At 33.9% G+C, this 13,472-nt stretch overlaps 7 protein-coding genes across 7 annotated transcripts; 4 read left to right on the top strand and 3 right to left on the bottom strand.

The window, feature by feature from the left end:
* Positions 1-118: 118 nt before the first annotated feature.
* Positions 119-3,487, top strand: TAF1 (histone acetyltransferase; the record flags this gene model as incomplete). Its single annotated transcript, XM_003669224.1, has 1 exon — positions 119-3,487. One exon carries the CDS (start codon positions 119-121, stop codon positions 3,485-3,487), a length of 3,369 nt encoding a protein of 1,122 aa, XP_003669272.1.
* A 171-nt stretch (positions 3,488-3,658) lies between these two features.
* On the bottom strand, positions 3,659-4,114 carry LIP1 (sphingosine N-acyltransferase subunit LIP1; the record flags this gene model as incomplete). The annotated part of the gene is made up of 1 exon (XM_003669223.1): positions 3,659-4,114. The coding sequence occupies one exon, from the start codon at positions 4,112-4,114 to the stop codon at positions 3,659-3,661; it is 456 nt and encodes a 151-aa protein (XP_003669271.1).
* Positions 4,115-4,649: 535 nt separating this feature from the next.
* PRC1 (carboxypeptidase C PRC1) lies at positions 4,650-6,257 on the bottom strand (the record flags this gene model as incomplete). The annotated part of the gene is made up of 1 exon (XM_003669222.1): positions 4,650-6,257. One exon carries the CDS (start codon positions 6,255-6,257, stop codon positions 4,650-4,652), a length of 1,608 nt encoding a protein of 535 aa, XP_003669270.1.
* Positions 6,258-7,070: 813 nt separating this feature from the next.
* On the top strand, positions 7,071-8,738 carry LCB1 (serine C-palmitoyltransferase LCB1; the record flags this gene model as incomplete). The annotated part of the gene is made up of 1 exon (XM_003669221.1): positions 7,071-8,738. The coding sequence occupies one exon, from the start codon at positions 7,071-7,073 to the stop codon at positions 8,736-8,738; it is 1,668 nt and encodes a 555-aa protein (XP_003669269.1).
* A 468-nt stretch (positions 8,739-9,206) lies between these two features.
* On the top strand, positions 9,207-9,794 carry GSR1 (Gsr1p; the record flags this gene model as incomplete). The annotated part of the gene is made up of 1 exon (XM_003669220.1): positions 9,207-9,794. The coding sequence occupies one exon, from the start codon at positions 9,207-9,209 to the stop codon at positions 9,792-9,794; it is 588 nt and encodes a 195-aa protein (XP_003669268.1).
* A 670-nt stretch (positions 9,795-10,464) lies between these two features.
* JNM1 (Jnm1p) lies at positions 10,465-11,676 on the bottom strand (the record flags this gene model as incomplete). The annotated part of the gene is made up of 1 exon (XM_003669219.1): positions 10,465-11,676. The coding sequence occupies one exon, from the start codon at positions 11,674-11,676 to the stop codon at positions 10,465-10,467; it is 1,212 nt and encodes a 403-aa protein (XP_003669267.1).
* A 233-nt stretch (positions 11,677-11,909) lies between these two features.
* Positions 11,910-13,379, top strand: HER2 (glutamyl-tRNA(Gln) amidotransferase subunit HER2; the record flags this gene model as incomplete). The annotated part of the gene is made up of 1 exon (XM_003669218.1): positions 11,910-13,379. One exon carries the CDS (start codon positions 11,910-11,912, stop codon positions 13,377-13,379), a length of 1,470 nt encoding a protein of 489 aa, XP_003669266.1.
* Between the last annotated feature and the right edge of the window lie 93 nt (positions 13,380-13,472).

Below are 13,472 nucleotides of genomic sequence, written 5' to 3'. Positions count from 1 at the left end.
AAGGATAAGAGATCACTGATAGAAGAAAGTGAATAGATAGATAGACGCTTGTATTTATCTAACCATTTTTGTGTGTGTGTGTGTGTGCATGCATTTCCAGTGAAAGACTAGTGTGGATATGTCAACATCAACACCGCCAAATGGCAATAAGAAGAGTACTAAAAACAAGAGTAAAGAGAGCAAGACTTCCGATTTAACTAATGAAGAGGACGCATATAACGCTATCTTTGGTGGTGATTTCGGATCCCTAGAGATTGGTAGTCTTATAGCGAAAGAGGAAAATGGAGATGGAGCCACTGAACATTTACCAGATGCCATGGACTTCGAAGATGAAGAAGAATTAGCTGAAGAGGAAGAGGAAGAAGGAGGTGAAGGTGAAGGTGAAGGTGAAGATTCCTCAAGTGGAAGTGAAGAAGAAACTACAAGTGAAGAAGAAGAAGAAGAGGATGAAGGGGAGGAGCAAGAGGAAGAACAGAAAAAGGGTTCCATTCCACTTTCTTTACCTACAACTAGCCCTAATGCAATACCTTCCAATGATCCCTTTACGAGAGATTTGAACGATGATAACCTCATATTAGATCATAATTTCTTAAATGCCCTGCCGACAAATCTAAATGATACTAATAATCCTATGGGTCCAGAAGATGATAATGATTTCCAATACATGGATGATAATAATGCATTATTCAATTTGGGTGTAGATAATACGATTCCTAATTCAAGTATCATAACCTCTAATAATAATGTCAACAATAATAACAATACTACGATATTCATGGACCATAATCCATCATTCGATGACACATTTTCCTTGAATAATACTCAATCCTCACAACAAATGCAACAACAGCCACCGCCATTGCAACAGCAACAACAACCGAATGGATTACCAATGTTAATGCTCGGTCAGCAACTCAAACAACATACACATATGAGTAATATGATATCGAAAGAGGACTCAATAAAACGTGAAAGAGAAAAAATAGCTAATGAGGAAAAATTCTTATTAAAAACTTACTTCCCTACTTTCAAAAAGGGTAAAATTCTCAAATGGAACAAATTTATTTATCGTTCAAAAGGGAGATATAACTGGCACAGAGATTATTCATTAGCCAATAAACAATTGAGCGTACTATTTCCAATAAATTTGAAATTGAAAGTACAAACCGATCAAAGAAAGCTGTTTATGTCCTCTTCATCAAATCCATGGCAATATTCATTAATGAGTTCAACTAACATTAGGAAAAAAAATGGGATCATCTCCGTCACTTTGGATGAAATAGATCCACAACCAATTAAGAGGGAAAAGATTATTCGTGAATCATATAATATCCCAGAAGATTTATTGATAGCTACTGATGACTGGGACCAAGAAAAAATCATTAACGGTGATGACGCTAATGGCAAAGGTGCCTTATTATCCGAAGAATCTACAGGTATACCATCATCTTTGAAAAACATTTTGGAGCAAAACGATGAAGATTGGAATTGGAATGAAGAAAATCTAATTAATGTTAATTTGAAACAAGCTAAAACAGCTGAACTAAATATGAATGATGAAAATTTATTACTAATTAGAAATGAATCTCGCACATCAATGATTAACGATACGAAGCTACTTCCACCACTCAATGAAAGATCAATCTTAACAAAAATTTATATATCCAACGATAATGAATACGACATCCTAAAACGTACCCACCAACCTAAGGTTCGTTCTACTATTTCAAACCTGAACATTGAACATTCATTACCCGCTTTGAAGTTACAATCTCCTTATTATAAAGTTTCCATACCAAAATCACAAGTAAGATATTTCCATAGACCCCACTTTGGTAATAATATACGTCCTGGAACAAACATTGTATTTAGTAAATTGAAAATAAGGAAACGTAAGCGTGATAAGGGTAAAGATATCAAAGAATCATTTGCTTCTACTCAAGATTTAACCATCGGTGATACAGCTCCTATATATCTTATGGAATATTCAGAACAAACTCCGTTAGCATTATCTAAATTCGGTATGGCAAATAAATTAATAAATTATTATAGGAAGACTTCTGATCAAGACACACTACGGCCCAAATTACCAGTGGGTGAAACTCATGTCCTAGGTGTTCAAGACAAATCTCCATTTTGGAATTTTGGTTTCGTCGAACCAGGTCATATTGTCCCCACTTTATACAATAATATGATTCGTGCTCCAGTTTTCAAACATGATGTATCAGGAACAGATTTCTTACTAGTGAGAAGTTCAGGTCATGGTGTAAGTAATAGATTTTACATAAGGGGTATCAATCATTTATTTGCAGTGGGGCAAACTTTCCCAGTGGAAGAGATTCCTGGTCCAAATTCAAGAAAGGTCACATCAATGAAAACAACAAGATTAAGAATGATCGTTTATCGTCTTTTGAATAAAGCTCAAGGTAGATCTATTTCCATTGACCCTGTTAATAAACATTTTCCTGATCAAGATTATGGGCAAAATAGACAAAAAGTTAAAGAATTTATGAAATATCAACGTGATGGTCCCGATAAAGGGTTGTGGAAATTGAAGGAAGGTGAAACGTTATTAGATAACGAACATACAAGGAAATTAATCACCCCTGAACAAGTGTCGGAAGTAGAAACAACTAGTCAAGGTATTCAATTCCAAGAAGATAATGAATGGTTTAATTTCGATGATAAATTGAAACGATTAGAAGAAAACCTTTTACCTTGGAATGCTACTAAAAACTTCATAAATGCAACACAAATGCGTGCCATGATCCAAATACATGGAGCTGGTGATCCAACTGGTGTCGGAGAAGGGTTTTCATTTTTAAAAACTTCAATGAAAGGTGGGTTTATTAGATCAGGATCTCATATGGATGGTAAGAGATCTGGTGGACATACTTATAATGTCGCAGAACAACAAAAAGCATACGAGGGAGAAATCAGTAAAACATGGTATACTCATGCAAAAAGTCTTAGTGTGACAAATCCATTTGAAGAAATTGATGATCCTGATATTGTTAACCCGACTAACAAACATGTTAAGACTCATAGAGACGATAATAAAGTATTAAAAATTGTGAGAAAACGAAGGGACGCGAATGGAATTATCCAAAGACAAACAATTATCGTTAGAGATCCACGTGTCATTCAAGGTTATTTGAAAGGTAAAGAAAAGAAGAAAGCTGAAAATCTTGATGTTAATAAACTTTTAGAACAAGAAACGACAAATATAGGGAATATGGAAGATATTGAAATGCAAAAGAAATTGTTGCAAAATGAATTGGCCAACCTTGAAAAATCACAACAAAGAAGAACAGCACGTCAAAACTCTAAGAAGAAGACTTTGCAAGACGGTAAAGTTACTAAGAATAAAAATACGACGAGGCGCTGTGCTACATGTGGCCAAGTTGGTCATATAAAAACTAATAAAGCATGCCCTATGTATAACAGCGGTGTGAACGACGATGCTTCAACACCAAGTGCTACTTAATAATTATCATTCTTGGCTTTACAGTGCCTAGGTTCATATGTAATGTTAATTGATATGTTTTCTTTCTTTTAAGGGACAAAATTACTTAAACTAGCGATGAACACGCAGTATGTTTTTCCTTATATACACTATTCAAAGTACATTAGAAAACTTTCCATTCTTTCTTTCATTTCACATATGAAGAATAGTGGAACCTTCACACATTTGTTCAATTAAATCTTTCCCATCAGAATCATATCCTACAAATGCTACATAACCAGGAGCGCCCTTGTTTTCATCAATTGGATAGTGTACTGCAGGCACATTGACATTTTCATTTATGCAAAACGATATGGCACCTTCTGCAGGTTCATAATCTCTAGTAATTCTTTTAACGATAGTTTTAAATTCACCTCTTTTATCACAACTTGGACCACCACGAGAATATAACTTGATCACTGAGCTACTGGGTCCACCAACGGTTTCTATAACTGGTGTGCAGTGGAACCATTCATAATGGATACGTGTGGAATATTTAAAATATTCGACAGCCGCCATCAATGTTAGAGCACCGACAACACATTGGAAAAGGGTCCAGAAACGTGGTTTACGCTCTTCAAGTACTTTTTCTAGTTTAGGATCAACCATTTTTTTGCTTAGACGTTGTCGTTGTATCTTTCTTCAATAAGTCTGTTTCTTTGAATATTGCATTACAAAGTGTTTCACGATAGCAAATAATTAAATGTAGGAAGAAGTCCCTTGCATAAACGTTGCTTCAAGTTGTTGTTACTTGAACTTTTCGGGATTTATGGGATTTCTGTATTTTTTCGTATTTTCGTACTTTCTAAAAAAATCGTCATAATCAAAATCTTCAAAAATATCAACAACTCTAAAGGTAGATAGATATACAGAGACTTTTGGGTTAAGCCATTATTGATACTATTAAATATAAATAGTGTTCCAGAATTTATACTGAATATATAGAGAAAAATATTTTTAAAACTGAATTAATATATATATATATATATATAACCATATATAAGCGAAAGAGGGAGGCGTCGGAAATAAAGAAAAAAAAGATCGACGAAAGTAGATTAAGCAAATATGCTAAAAATAATTTACCTTGCCAACCATGTTTTTAATTAAACTGTAAGAAAGAGAAAAAGGAATGTTTAACGAGAAATCATAGTGTAAAATTACCAGATACCCATTCAGTCAACATACTTAAGGCATTTCTTGGAACGTCATAGGGGACCATATGTCCACCATTGAAGACTCTTAGATAGGTTAAGTTGCCGAAATTCTTAACTTCACCAGCGACTTCATCTGTAATAGAAGCAGTCCAGTTACGTACTGGTTGTTTTGCAAATTCTTCAGAATCTTTCCATGGCAAAACATCAGTCCATGCCCTGTTACCTAACCAATTACAAATAAAATCTTTATCACCAGCATAAACCAATACTGGTAAACCTTGGTTCAAAATTCCAGTAACCGCTTTGTGGTATGGTTTCATCCAATCACCATTGAATAAGAAGTTACGGTTAATATCGAAATTACACGATTCAAAATGATCAACTTCTGCACCGATGGCTTCTTGAACATAATCTAAATTCAAATAATCATCAATATTTTGTAATCCTGGGTAACATAGATTACCACCTTCACAATCTTTTCTAATATCATAAACGTTTCTGCCAGTACGTTGGTATGGAGCCAATTGAGCATTGTTACAATAGATAGAAGCAGGAACACATGACCAAACAGATTCAGACTTATAACATGAATCAATTAATGACAAACAACGGTCCAAAGAGTCAGTCATTGCATCACATTCTTGTGGGGATAACACAGCAGGTTCACCACCTTTACCGCATGCCATTGGTTCATAAAATTTATATTGAGTCAAAGGATCTGTTAATCCATTACCAATCATAACAGAAGTCAAGTTAAAGTTCCTTTCTTCGACATCGTGTGACAAAATTTCTGAAGCAAAGACAGGTATGTAATGACCAGCATATGATTCACCAGCAATGTGGAAGTCTTGACCTGAAGCGTATTCAGGGAATTGTTCAAAAAATAATTGTAAGAAAGAGTAAACATCTTTACCTGCAGCAACAGTGTTAGAAACACCAGAGCCTCCAGAATATGAAAACCCAACATTAACAGGTTGATCTAAGAAGATCACTGAAGCGTTCGAATTCCAGGAATGGTTATTGTAAATTGGCTTAATTTTATTACCGATAGAAGATGGACCTAATTCGAAGAAAAGTCCAGTCATGGAAGAGCAACCTGGACCACCATTTAACCATAAAATAATTGGATCATTCTTTGGTGCATTTCTACTTTCGAAGAACCAAAAGAAGAAATGCTTGTCATCTTCTTTAACGTCCAAATAACCAGTGTATTGCTTGACGTCAGGATCGACACCTAGCAATTTAGGGTCTTTAATCTTATTAATACGCAATTGATAATCTGTGATTTGATCATTTTGAACAACAAAATCCCAATGACTTTTTTTATTGATTTTTTGTGGGAATTTGGGCTTAGTGAAGTATTGTAATTCAGCTACTTGCTTAGGGAACAATCTTGGTAAATCTTCCCAAGCGGACTTGATATCTTGTGATAATGAACCAAGAATTTCATTTCTATCAAACCCCAATGTTTTGATAGCAATGTTTAATAGATCTTGATCAAACGCAAAGGGATGTTGGAAAGATAACCCATTAACTAGAGTGGATGATAGAGTCAATCCTGAGACCAATGCGGCCTGAGGAGTAATGTTTAGTTTCATTTTTTTTTTGTGGTTTCTTTTGTCTGGATATACTATTCTTTCTAAGAAGATGGTATGTCCTTTACTTATCTTCTGCTAATTTGAAGAGAGGTTGAGATGAGAATAGGCATCCCCCCCATCTTTAACATCATTCATCATCATCTTCTCTTCTTCTGCAACTGGGAAACCCGATTATCCCCTTTTAGGGTGTGGGGTCTCTGTATTTCTCTCAACGCTGATGAACACCTAAGCTAGGTAGGGTTGCATAACTAGAATATACAGGGTTAAGGAAATGGTTGTTTTGAAATTTTCCAAAATGTTTAGGGCCACAGAAATGGGGGTATATTTTCCCAAAATTTGAGCAAAAACAGGAAAAGACGAGAAGACAATCGAGCAACAAAACAAAATTTCGACAGTTACTTCGGTAAGACTGACAGAGACAGATATATATCGTCCATCAAACAGCTAAGAATAGAGCCTTTATCAGTGAGCAGTTAACAATCGAAAAGTTTTCTAGTATCACTTCATCAAAAGAGATATTATCTTGTTGAAGCTACTGAACCTTCATTGAAATTTTGCGTGATTCGTATCCATTCATTCATTCATTCATTCATTCATTCATCCAGAAATCCATCCATTGCTGCATCATCGCCTAGGTCACTTTTTCGAAGAGCATTCTGGAAATAGAATCCGTCAACTAAATCGCTCGTTATAGACTATTAATTCTGCTGGTTATAAATTATTTATTGCTGCCATTTCAATACGTCAAGAATATTTTTACAAGAAAGAGTATCATTGTATTGAATAGGGGAAAATATATTATAACAAGAAAAAATGTCACATATACCTCAAGTCTTACCGACATCCATCCCAATCCCAAGTTTTGTTATCACTGCGTTTTCATACATATGGTATTATTTATCAGCAATATTAACAAGAATACCAGGTGGTCCATACGTGATACCATACATTCAAAAATCTCATCATGATGATCCATATAGAACCACCGTCGAAATTGGGCTAATTTTGTATGGTATTTACTTTTATTTATCCAAGCCTCAACAAAAGAAAGGTCTTCAATCCAATAGACCAAAATTATCTCCACAAGAAATCGATTCATTAATTGATGAATGGCAACCAGAACCATTAGTCGATCCATCTGTCCTTGATGAACAATCTTGGAGATTAAGTTCCATACCTGTCATTGAAAATTCTGGTCCTTCCAACCATGTCAATATCTCAAGAAATGATGGGAAAGAAACTTTCAACGATCTTTTCAATTTATCATCAAATAATTTTTTACAATTGACTAGTGATGAGGAATTAGTTCAAGTGGCTAAGAAAACCATTAAGAATTATGGTGTCGGTGCATGTGGTCCTGCTGGGTTTTATGGTAATCAAGATGTTCATTATGCTTTGGAATATGATTTGGCACAATTTTTCGGTACTGAAGGTGCTGTGTTATATGGTCAAGATTTCTGTGTTGCTTCCTCGGTTTTATCTGCATTCAACAAGCGTGGTGATGTGATTGTCGCAGATGATCAAGTCTCTTTAGCTTTGCAAAATGCCTTACAATTAAGTAGAGCTACTGTTTATTATTTCGAACATAATAATATGCAATCTCTGGAAAATTTGTTGGCTGAATTGACTGAAATGGAAGCCAATGATAAACCTCCTGCCATCCCACGTAAGTTCATTGTTACTGAAGGTTTATTCCAAAACTCTGGTGATATTGCTCCCTTACCTGAATTGACTAATTTGAAAGAAAAATACAAATTTAGATTATTTGTTGATGAAACGTTTTCAATTGGTGTCCTTGGTGAAACAGGCCGTGGTCTTCCAGAACATTTTGGAATGATTCGTGCCTCTTCTATTGATGTTACTGTTGGTTCTTTGGCTACAGCTATCGGTTCCTCTGGTGGTTTTTGTCTTGGTGATGCTGTAATGGCTCATCATCAACGTATTGGTTCGAATGCTTATTGTTTCTCTGCATCATTACCAGCATACACTACCACCACCGCATCTAGGGTTTTACAAATCTTAAATACTGATAAAGTTATTGTTTCCAAATTGCAACAATTTTCCAAAATGGTTTTTGATTTCTTTGTTAATGATTTAGATTTACAGAAAATTATTAAAGTCACATCTTTTGAATTATCGCCTGTTTTACATTTCCGATTATTGCCTGAAATTAGAAAGGCTAAATTTAACTATACTGCAGAAGAATTATTTGAAACAATTTCTCGATTACAAAAGAGGAATGCTACCACTAAATACATCGAACCATATGAAAATGAAGAAAGGTTTTTACAATCCGTTGTCGATGCAGCGATTAAGAAACATGGTATCTTGATTTCCAGAAACACAATTATTTTGCAACATGAAACTTTACCAATCGTTCCAAGTTTGAAAATATGTTGTAATGCAAAGATGGATGAAGAAGAACTACGTAAGGCATGTGTCGCTGTCAAGGACGTTTTGATAGAAGCTTGTCAAAACTAGCGTAACATGCACAGAAGCAAAGTTTTATGTTTTTCATAGTAATATACATATATAGATATGCAGCAACATACTAATATACAAAGTAAAGTAAAGTAAAGTAAAGTAAAGTAAAGTAAAGTAAAGTAAAACTAATACAATACAATATAATATAATATAATATAATATCACAGAAGTTTAAGCTGTCTTTACCCGTTACAGTAAATTTCCCTTTGCGGAGAGCATCACGTGATCGGGCGCTGTTGAAAAAATTTGGGAAATTTCTTATTTTTAGTAAACAATGAAATGGCATTGTTCTGTATTCTCGAACAGAAAAACAGTAACAGTAATCTATCAGACCACAGATCTCTATTAGACTTCAGCTTCTACCTTTACCAGTTCATCGATTTAGATCATTGAAATATCTTCATATTTTTTTTGCTTGCTTTGATATAACTCTTATAAGATACAAAAAGAAAACAAAAAAACACAATGATGCATTTTAGAAAGAAATCCGGTGTAAGTAATAAATCCAACTCCGACGATCCCAACCATATAGCCAAAGTGGAAGTCTCTAAAGAAGATGCTCAAAGATTAAAAGTCCGTACAGCCTCAGTGAACGATCCAATCTTAGACGCCGTCAATGAAGCGCAACCTTTCGAACAAGCTGCTGATGCATTCCATGACAATATGAATAGACAATCATATTTCTCCACAGATGGTGGCAATGTCTTGCGTGATGTATTTGGCCAACCTATTCAAAACGCTGATATTTCTAATCCAACTAGAGCTAGAGATGAAAGACCATTGGATACCATCAGAAGTTTCGAATATGCTGTCTCAGGGGACCCTGTTTGGGCTCAACAATTAGAAACTCCTCAATATGGATTTAGAGTGAGACCTGATTTCCCATCATTTGGAGATAGTAATCCTTATGATGCTAATGGGATGCCTGTGCAGGCTAATCAAATGTACGGTGAACAAGGAGTTTATCAAGCTCCTGTTCGTCAACAAACTGACGAAAAGAAAAAGAAGAAGAGAGGCTTCTTTGGTAGAAAGAAGAAGAAGAATTCTGATTAGTCATCCTCCTTCAGTAATTTTATTCCGATAGAAAAAGAGAATAGTAATAATAATAATAGTAATAATAATACCCAAGCAAGACCCGATCACTTCAATATTCCTCTTTCTTAATATACATATAATCGACGTTCATTTCATTTCCCTCTTTTCTGATTCTTTTATAGTATAGTTTAGTTATATTTTTGTTAATATTAGTTGTAGGTCAAAAAGACCAAGATAGCATTCGTTGCTAAAGTAAGAATACATATATATTTCTAATGAAAATACAAATATTTGTTTATAATGCAAGAATAAGCCATGAAGAATGATCATCAATGAAATATTTCTGCTTTAATTATCCCCAGGAATCTGTAAATATTATAATCCACATACATATGTATTGAAGTACTGGAAATTATAGTTCGATTCCCTCTATCTTTATTTGACGACAAACGTTAGCATAACGTTTAGTAATGTAAAATCAATGCTGTTTTCATGTCGATAGTATTACATGTAATGATTTTATCCGAGCTGTCTTCAATACTTGCGTTACTATGAAACTGAAAGGAAGAAATAAGTATAACGACAATAGTTCGGTAATCACTTCGTTCAGAATACTGGACCTACTTCTTGCAACATACAAGGGAAAACATGTTTCATTTCTTACGAAAATACGGAGCAGAAACGACATTCATTCAAAGGCTTCCTTATCCCTTGTCAACGTTTCTAGTTTAGCCTCAAGGTTTTGTATCTTATCATTTAACTTCTCAAAATTTTTATTTACAATGATTTCTTGCGAGCTAATTTTCTCAACAATTTTATTTATCGTGCAATTCCATTCTTCTGTAGTTGATGCAACATCGGCTATCATTCTATCAATGTTTTGAAGCATCTGGAAACTCTCTGAAACCTTCATATTTACTTTCTTGAAAAGTTTCATTCTTTCAGAAAGTTTTGGTAAAATATCAGCGTAATGTTTATTTTCATCATAAAACTTATAAAGATTATCAATTTTAGTCTTTTGATTTACTATATTATTTATAGCCAACTCTTGTAGATCATTATTCTTATTAATATTCTTACCTAATAATGAATCTTCATATTTCTTATTTATTTCTGTCAAACTTTTTTGAAAGTTATTCAAGACAGGTTCATTATTCTCTATTAAAATCAATTGGCGGTATATTTTATTTAATTGAGTCATTATTGGTTCTTCAAAACTTGATTGGCAAATATTCGGTTCATCTTTTATATGGCCTAAACTTGACTCAAGTTTATGAATTCTTTCTTCTAAATTCAGTATACGATATAATTCAGTAGAATTGAATTCAATGTTGGGAAGTTTCAATATATATTTATCATTATTATTATTATTATTATCATGGTTACTTTCCTCAGATACATGCTCTGATAGTTTATCATGTAATCCCTTCAACAATGTTTTTTCATCAGATTGCATCGATTTTTGTATCTTCTCAAACAATAATTTATCCTCCATAGTAGATTCCCTCTTCATATCATCCAGTTCTTGTAAAGATATTTTATCCAATTCCTTCTTCAAAGTAGATATTTCAGGTTTATCGATCTGCATTTTTCGAAGGTCTTCCTTCGTTGATTTCGTTGCATTATATTTTTTCAATTGTGATTCCAATTGTTCTGCAACTTTCATCATATCTGGTGTATTCTCATAAATTATAGTGCTTTTCTCCCCCTGATGGTCAATATCGTTGCTAGGGTACAGTTCCAGAGTATCGTTTGTAGATCTGTATTCATTTTGCAAACCGTTTTCTGGTAATAATTCTGTACCTTCAGATTCGAATATTTTTGGTTGTGTATCATCTAAGGCACTCATGAATTCGTAACTAACATCTTCAACATTATCAGTAAAATCAAACACCTCCATATTTGTGGTATACTAGGTCCAGTTCTATCAGTTAATCAGGCAACAATTTGATAAATTAAGCAATAATCTTGCAGATGTCTTAGTCTTGCAGACTACGTAAAATATCGAAAACGCTTAAAACTGTCGAGGTTATATCTTCCTTCCCTTTAAAAAAAGTTCATCAAGAATCAGTTAAAAAAATAAGATACAGAATTAAATCACAAAAAAAGGAATACCAAAGAGAGTCTAAAGATATGTCTCAAGCAAAATCAATTGATCATGTCATAAAAGCTCTCCCGAAGCTACAATCTCGGTACAATATTTTTGCACATTTAGAACCATCAACGAAGATCCTTCAAAGATATAATGATATTCAAAAAAATCAACCAAATTCTACCCTTGCAGGTACCATATCTGCCATCAAGGATAATATAGTAACTCAAGATAGTAATACGACGTGTGCTTCTCAAATGTTAAAAGAGTATAAATCGCCCTTTACTGCAACTATAGTGAAATTATTAAGTAATGCAGGGACTACAATTGTTGGTAAGACTAATATGGATGAATTTGCAATGGGATCGCTCGGTATTCATTCATGTTATGGTCCTACAATTAATCCCTCGAGAGCATTTTTTGCGAATGATGATATGGGTAAGAGAGAGATGGTCACTGGTGGTTCATCTAGTGGTTCTGCTGCTGCAGTGAGTGCGACAATTGATGGAGATAACATCATTGATTTTGCCTTAGGTACAGATACAGGTGGGTCTGTTCGATTACCAGCTTCATATTGTTCTGTACTGGGATTTAAGGGATCGTATGGACGTATTTCAAGGTATGGTGTCGTTTCATTTGCTCAAAGTTTAGATACGGTTGGCATTTTCGCTAAAGATTTACCAATCTTAAGAGGTGTATTTGATGTACTTAATAAATATGATCGAAAGGATCCAACATCTTTGAATGATCTGTTAAGGAACGAGATTATTGAATTGTCAGACAAATGCTTACATAGATTACAAAACCCATTGCGAATTGGTATAGTACAAGAATTTAACCAAGAATCCGTTGATAAAGATATTAAGAGTGCGTTCCATGATTTCATCGGACAACTCATGGAGAAGGGCTATACTGTAGTTCCAATTTCAATACCATCCATTAAATATTCTTTACCGATATACTATACTTTAGCACCTTCGGAAGCAGTATCCAATCTATCTAGATATGATGGAATCAGATTTGGCACACGAGACCCTAACGAAGATGTTAATAATGAAGCGTTTTTCTCCAAGACAAGATCTAATTTTGGTACAGAAGTGCGAAACAGGTTAATACTGGGGAATTATAATTTAAGTTCTAGTTTTGCTCATAATAATTATATTCAAGCTCAAAAATTACGTGTTAATTTAATTAATGAATTTGATTTCATGTTCAAATTTCCAAATGTTTTAACTAGAAATAAAGCAAATGTTGGTGATGATAATGGAATTGATTTTATCATCAGTCCCACATCATTAAATAAACCAACTTTTGTCAGAAGAGCTATGAGCGATAAAATTGCTACTGATGAGTATTTCAATGATATATTTACTATTCCAGCATCTTTAGCAGGATTACCAACCATGACTATTCCAATAAGAGGCAATGAACCAATTGGAATTCAAATAATGGGACAATATGGAGATGATCAAGGTGTTCTTGATTTTACATCAACATTAATGAAAAAATAATATATATACATTCTTCTAACAATATCATGTAAATATATACAATTGTAATTTTTCAAAAAAACTTTCTTTATTATTAATATATACACTTGAATT

The sequence above is a fragment of the Naumovozyma dairenensis genome, chromosome 3, assembly GCF_000227115.2.
Source record: "Naumovozyma dairenensis CBS 421 chromosome 3, complete genome".
NCBI classification, from domain to species: Eukaryota; Fungi; Ascomycota; class Saccharomycetes; order Saccharomycetales; family Saccharomycetaceae; genus Naumovozyma; species Naumovozyma dairenensis.
The sequence above is the reverse complement of the archived record's forward strand: the minus strand, read 5'-3'. Positions and strand labels throughout refer to the sequence as shown.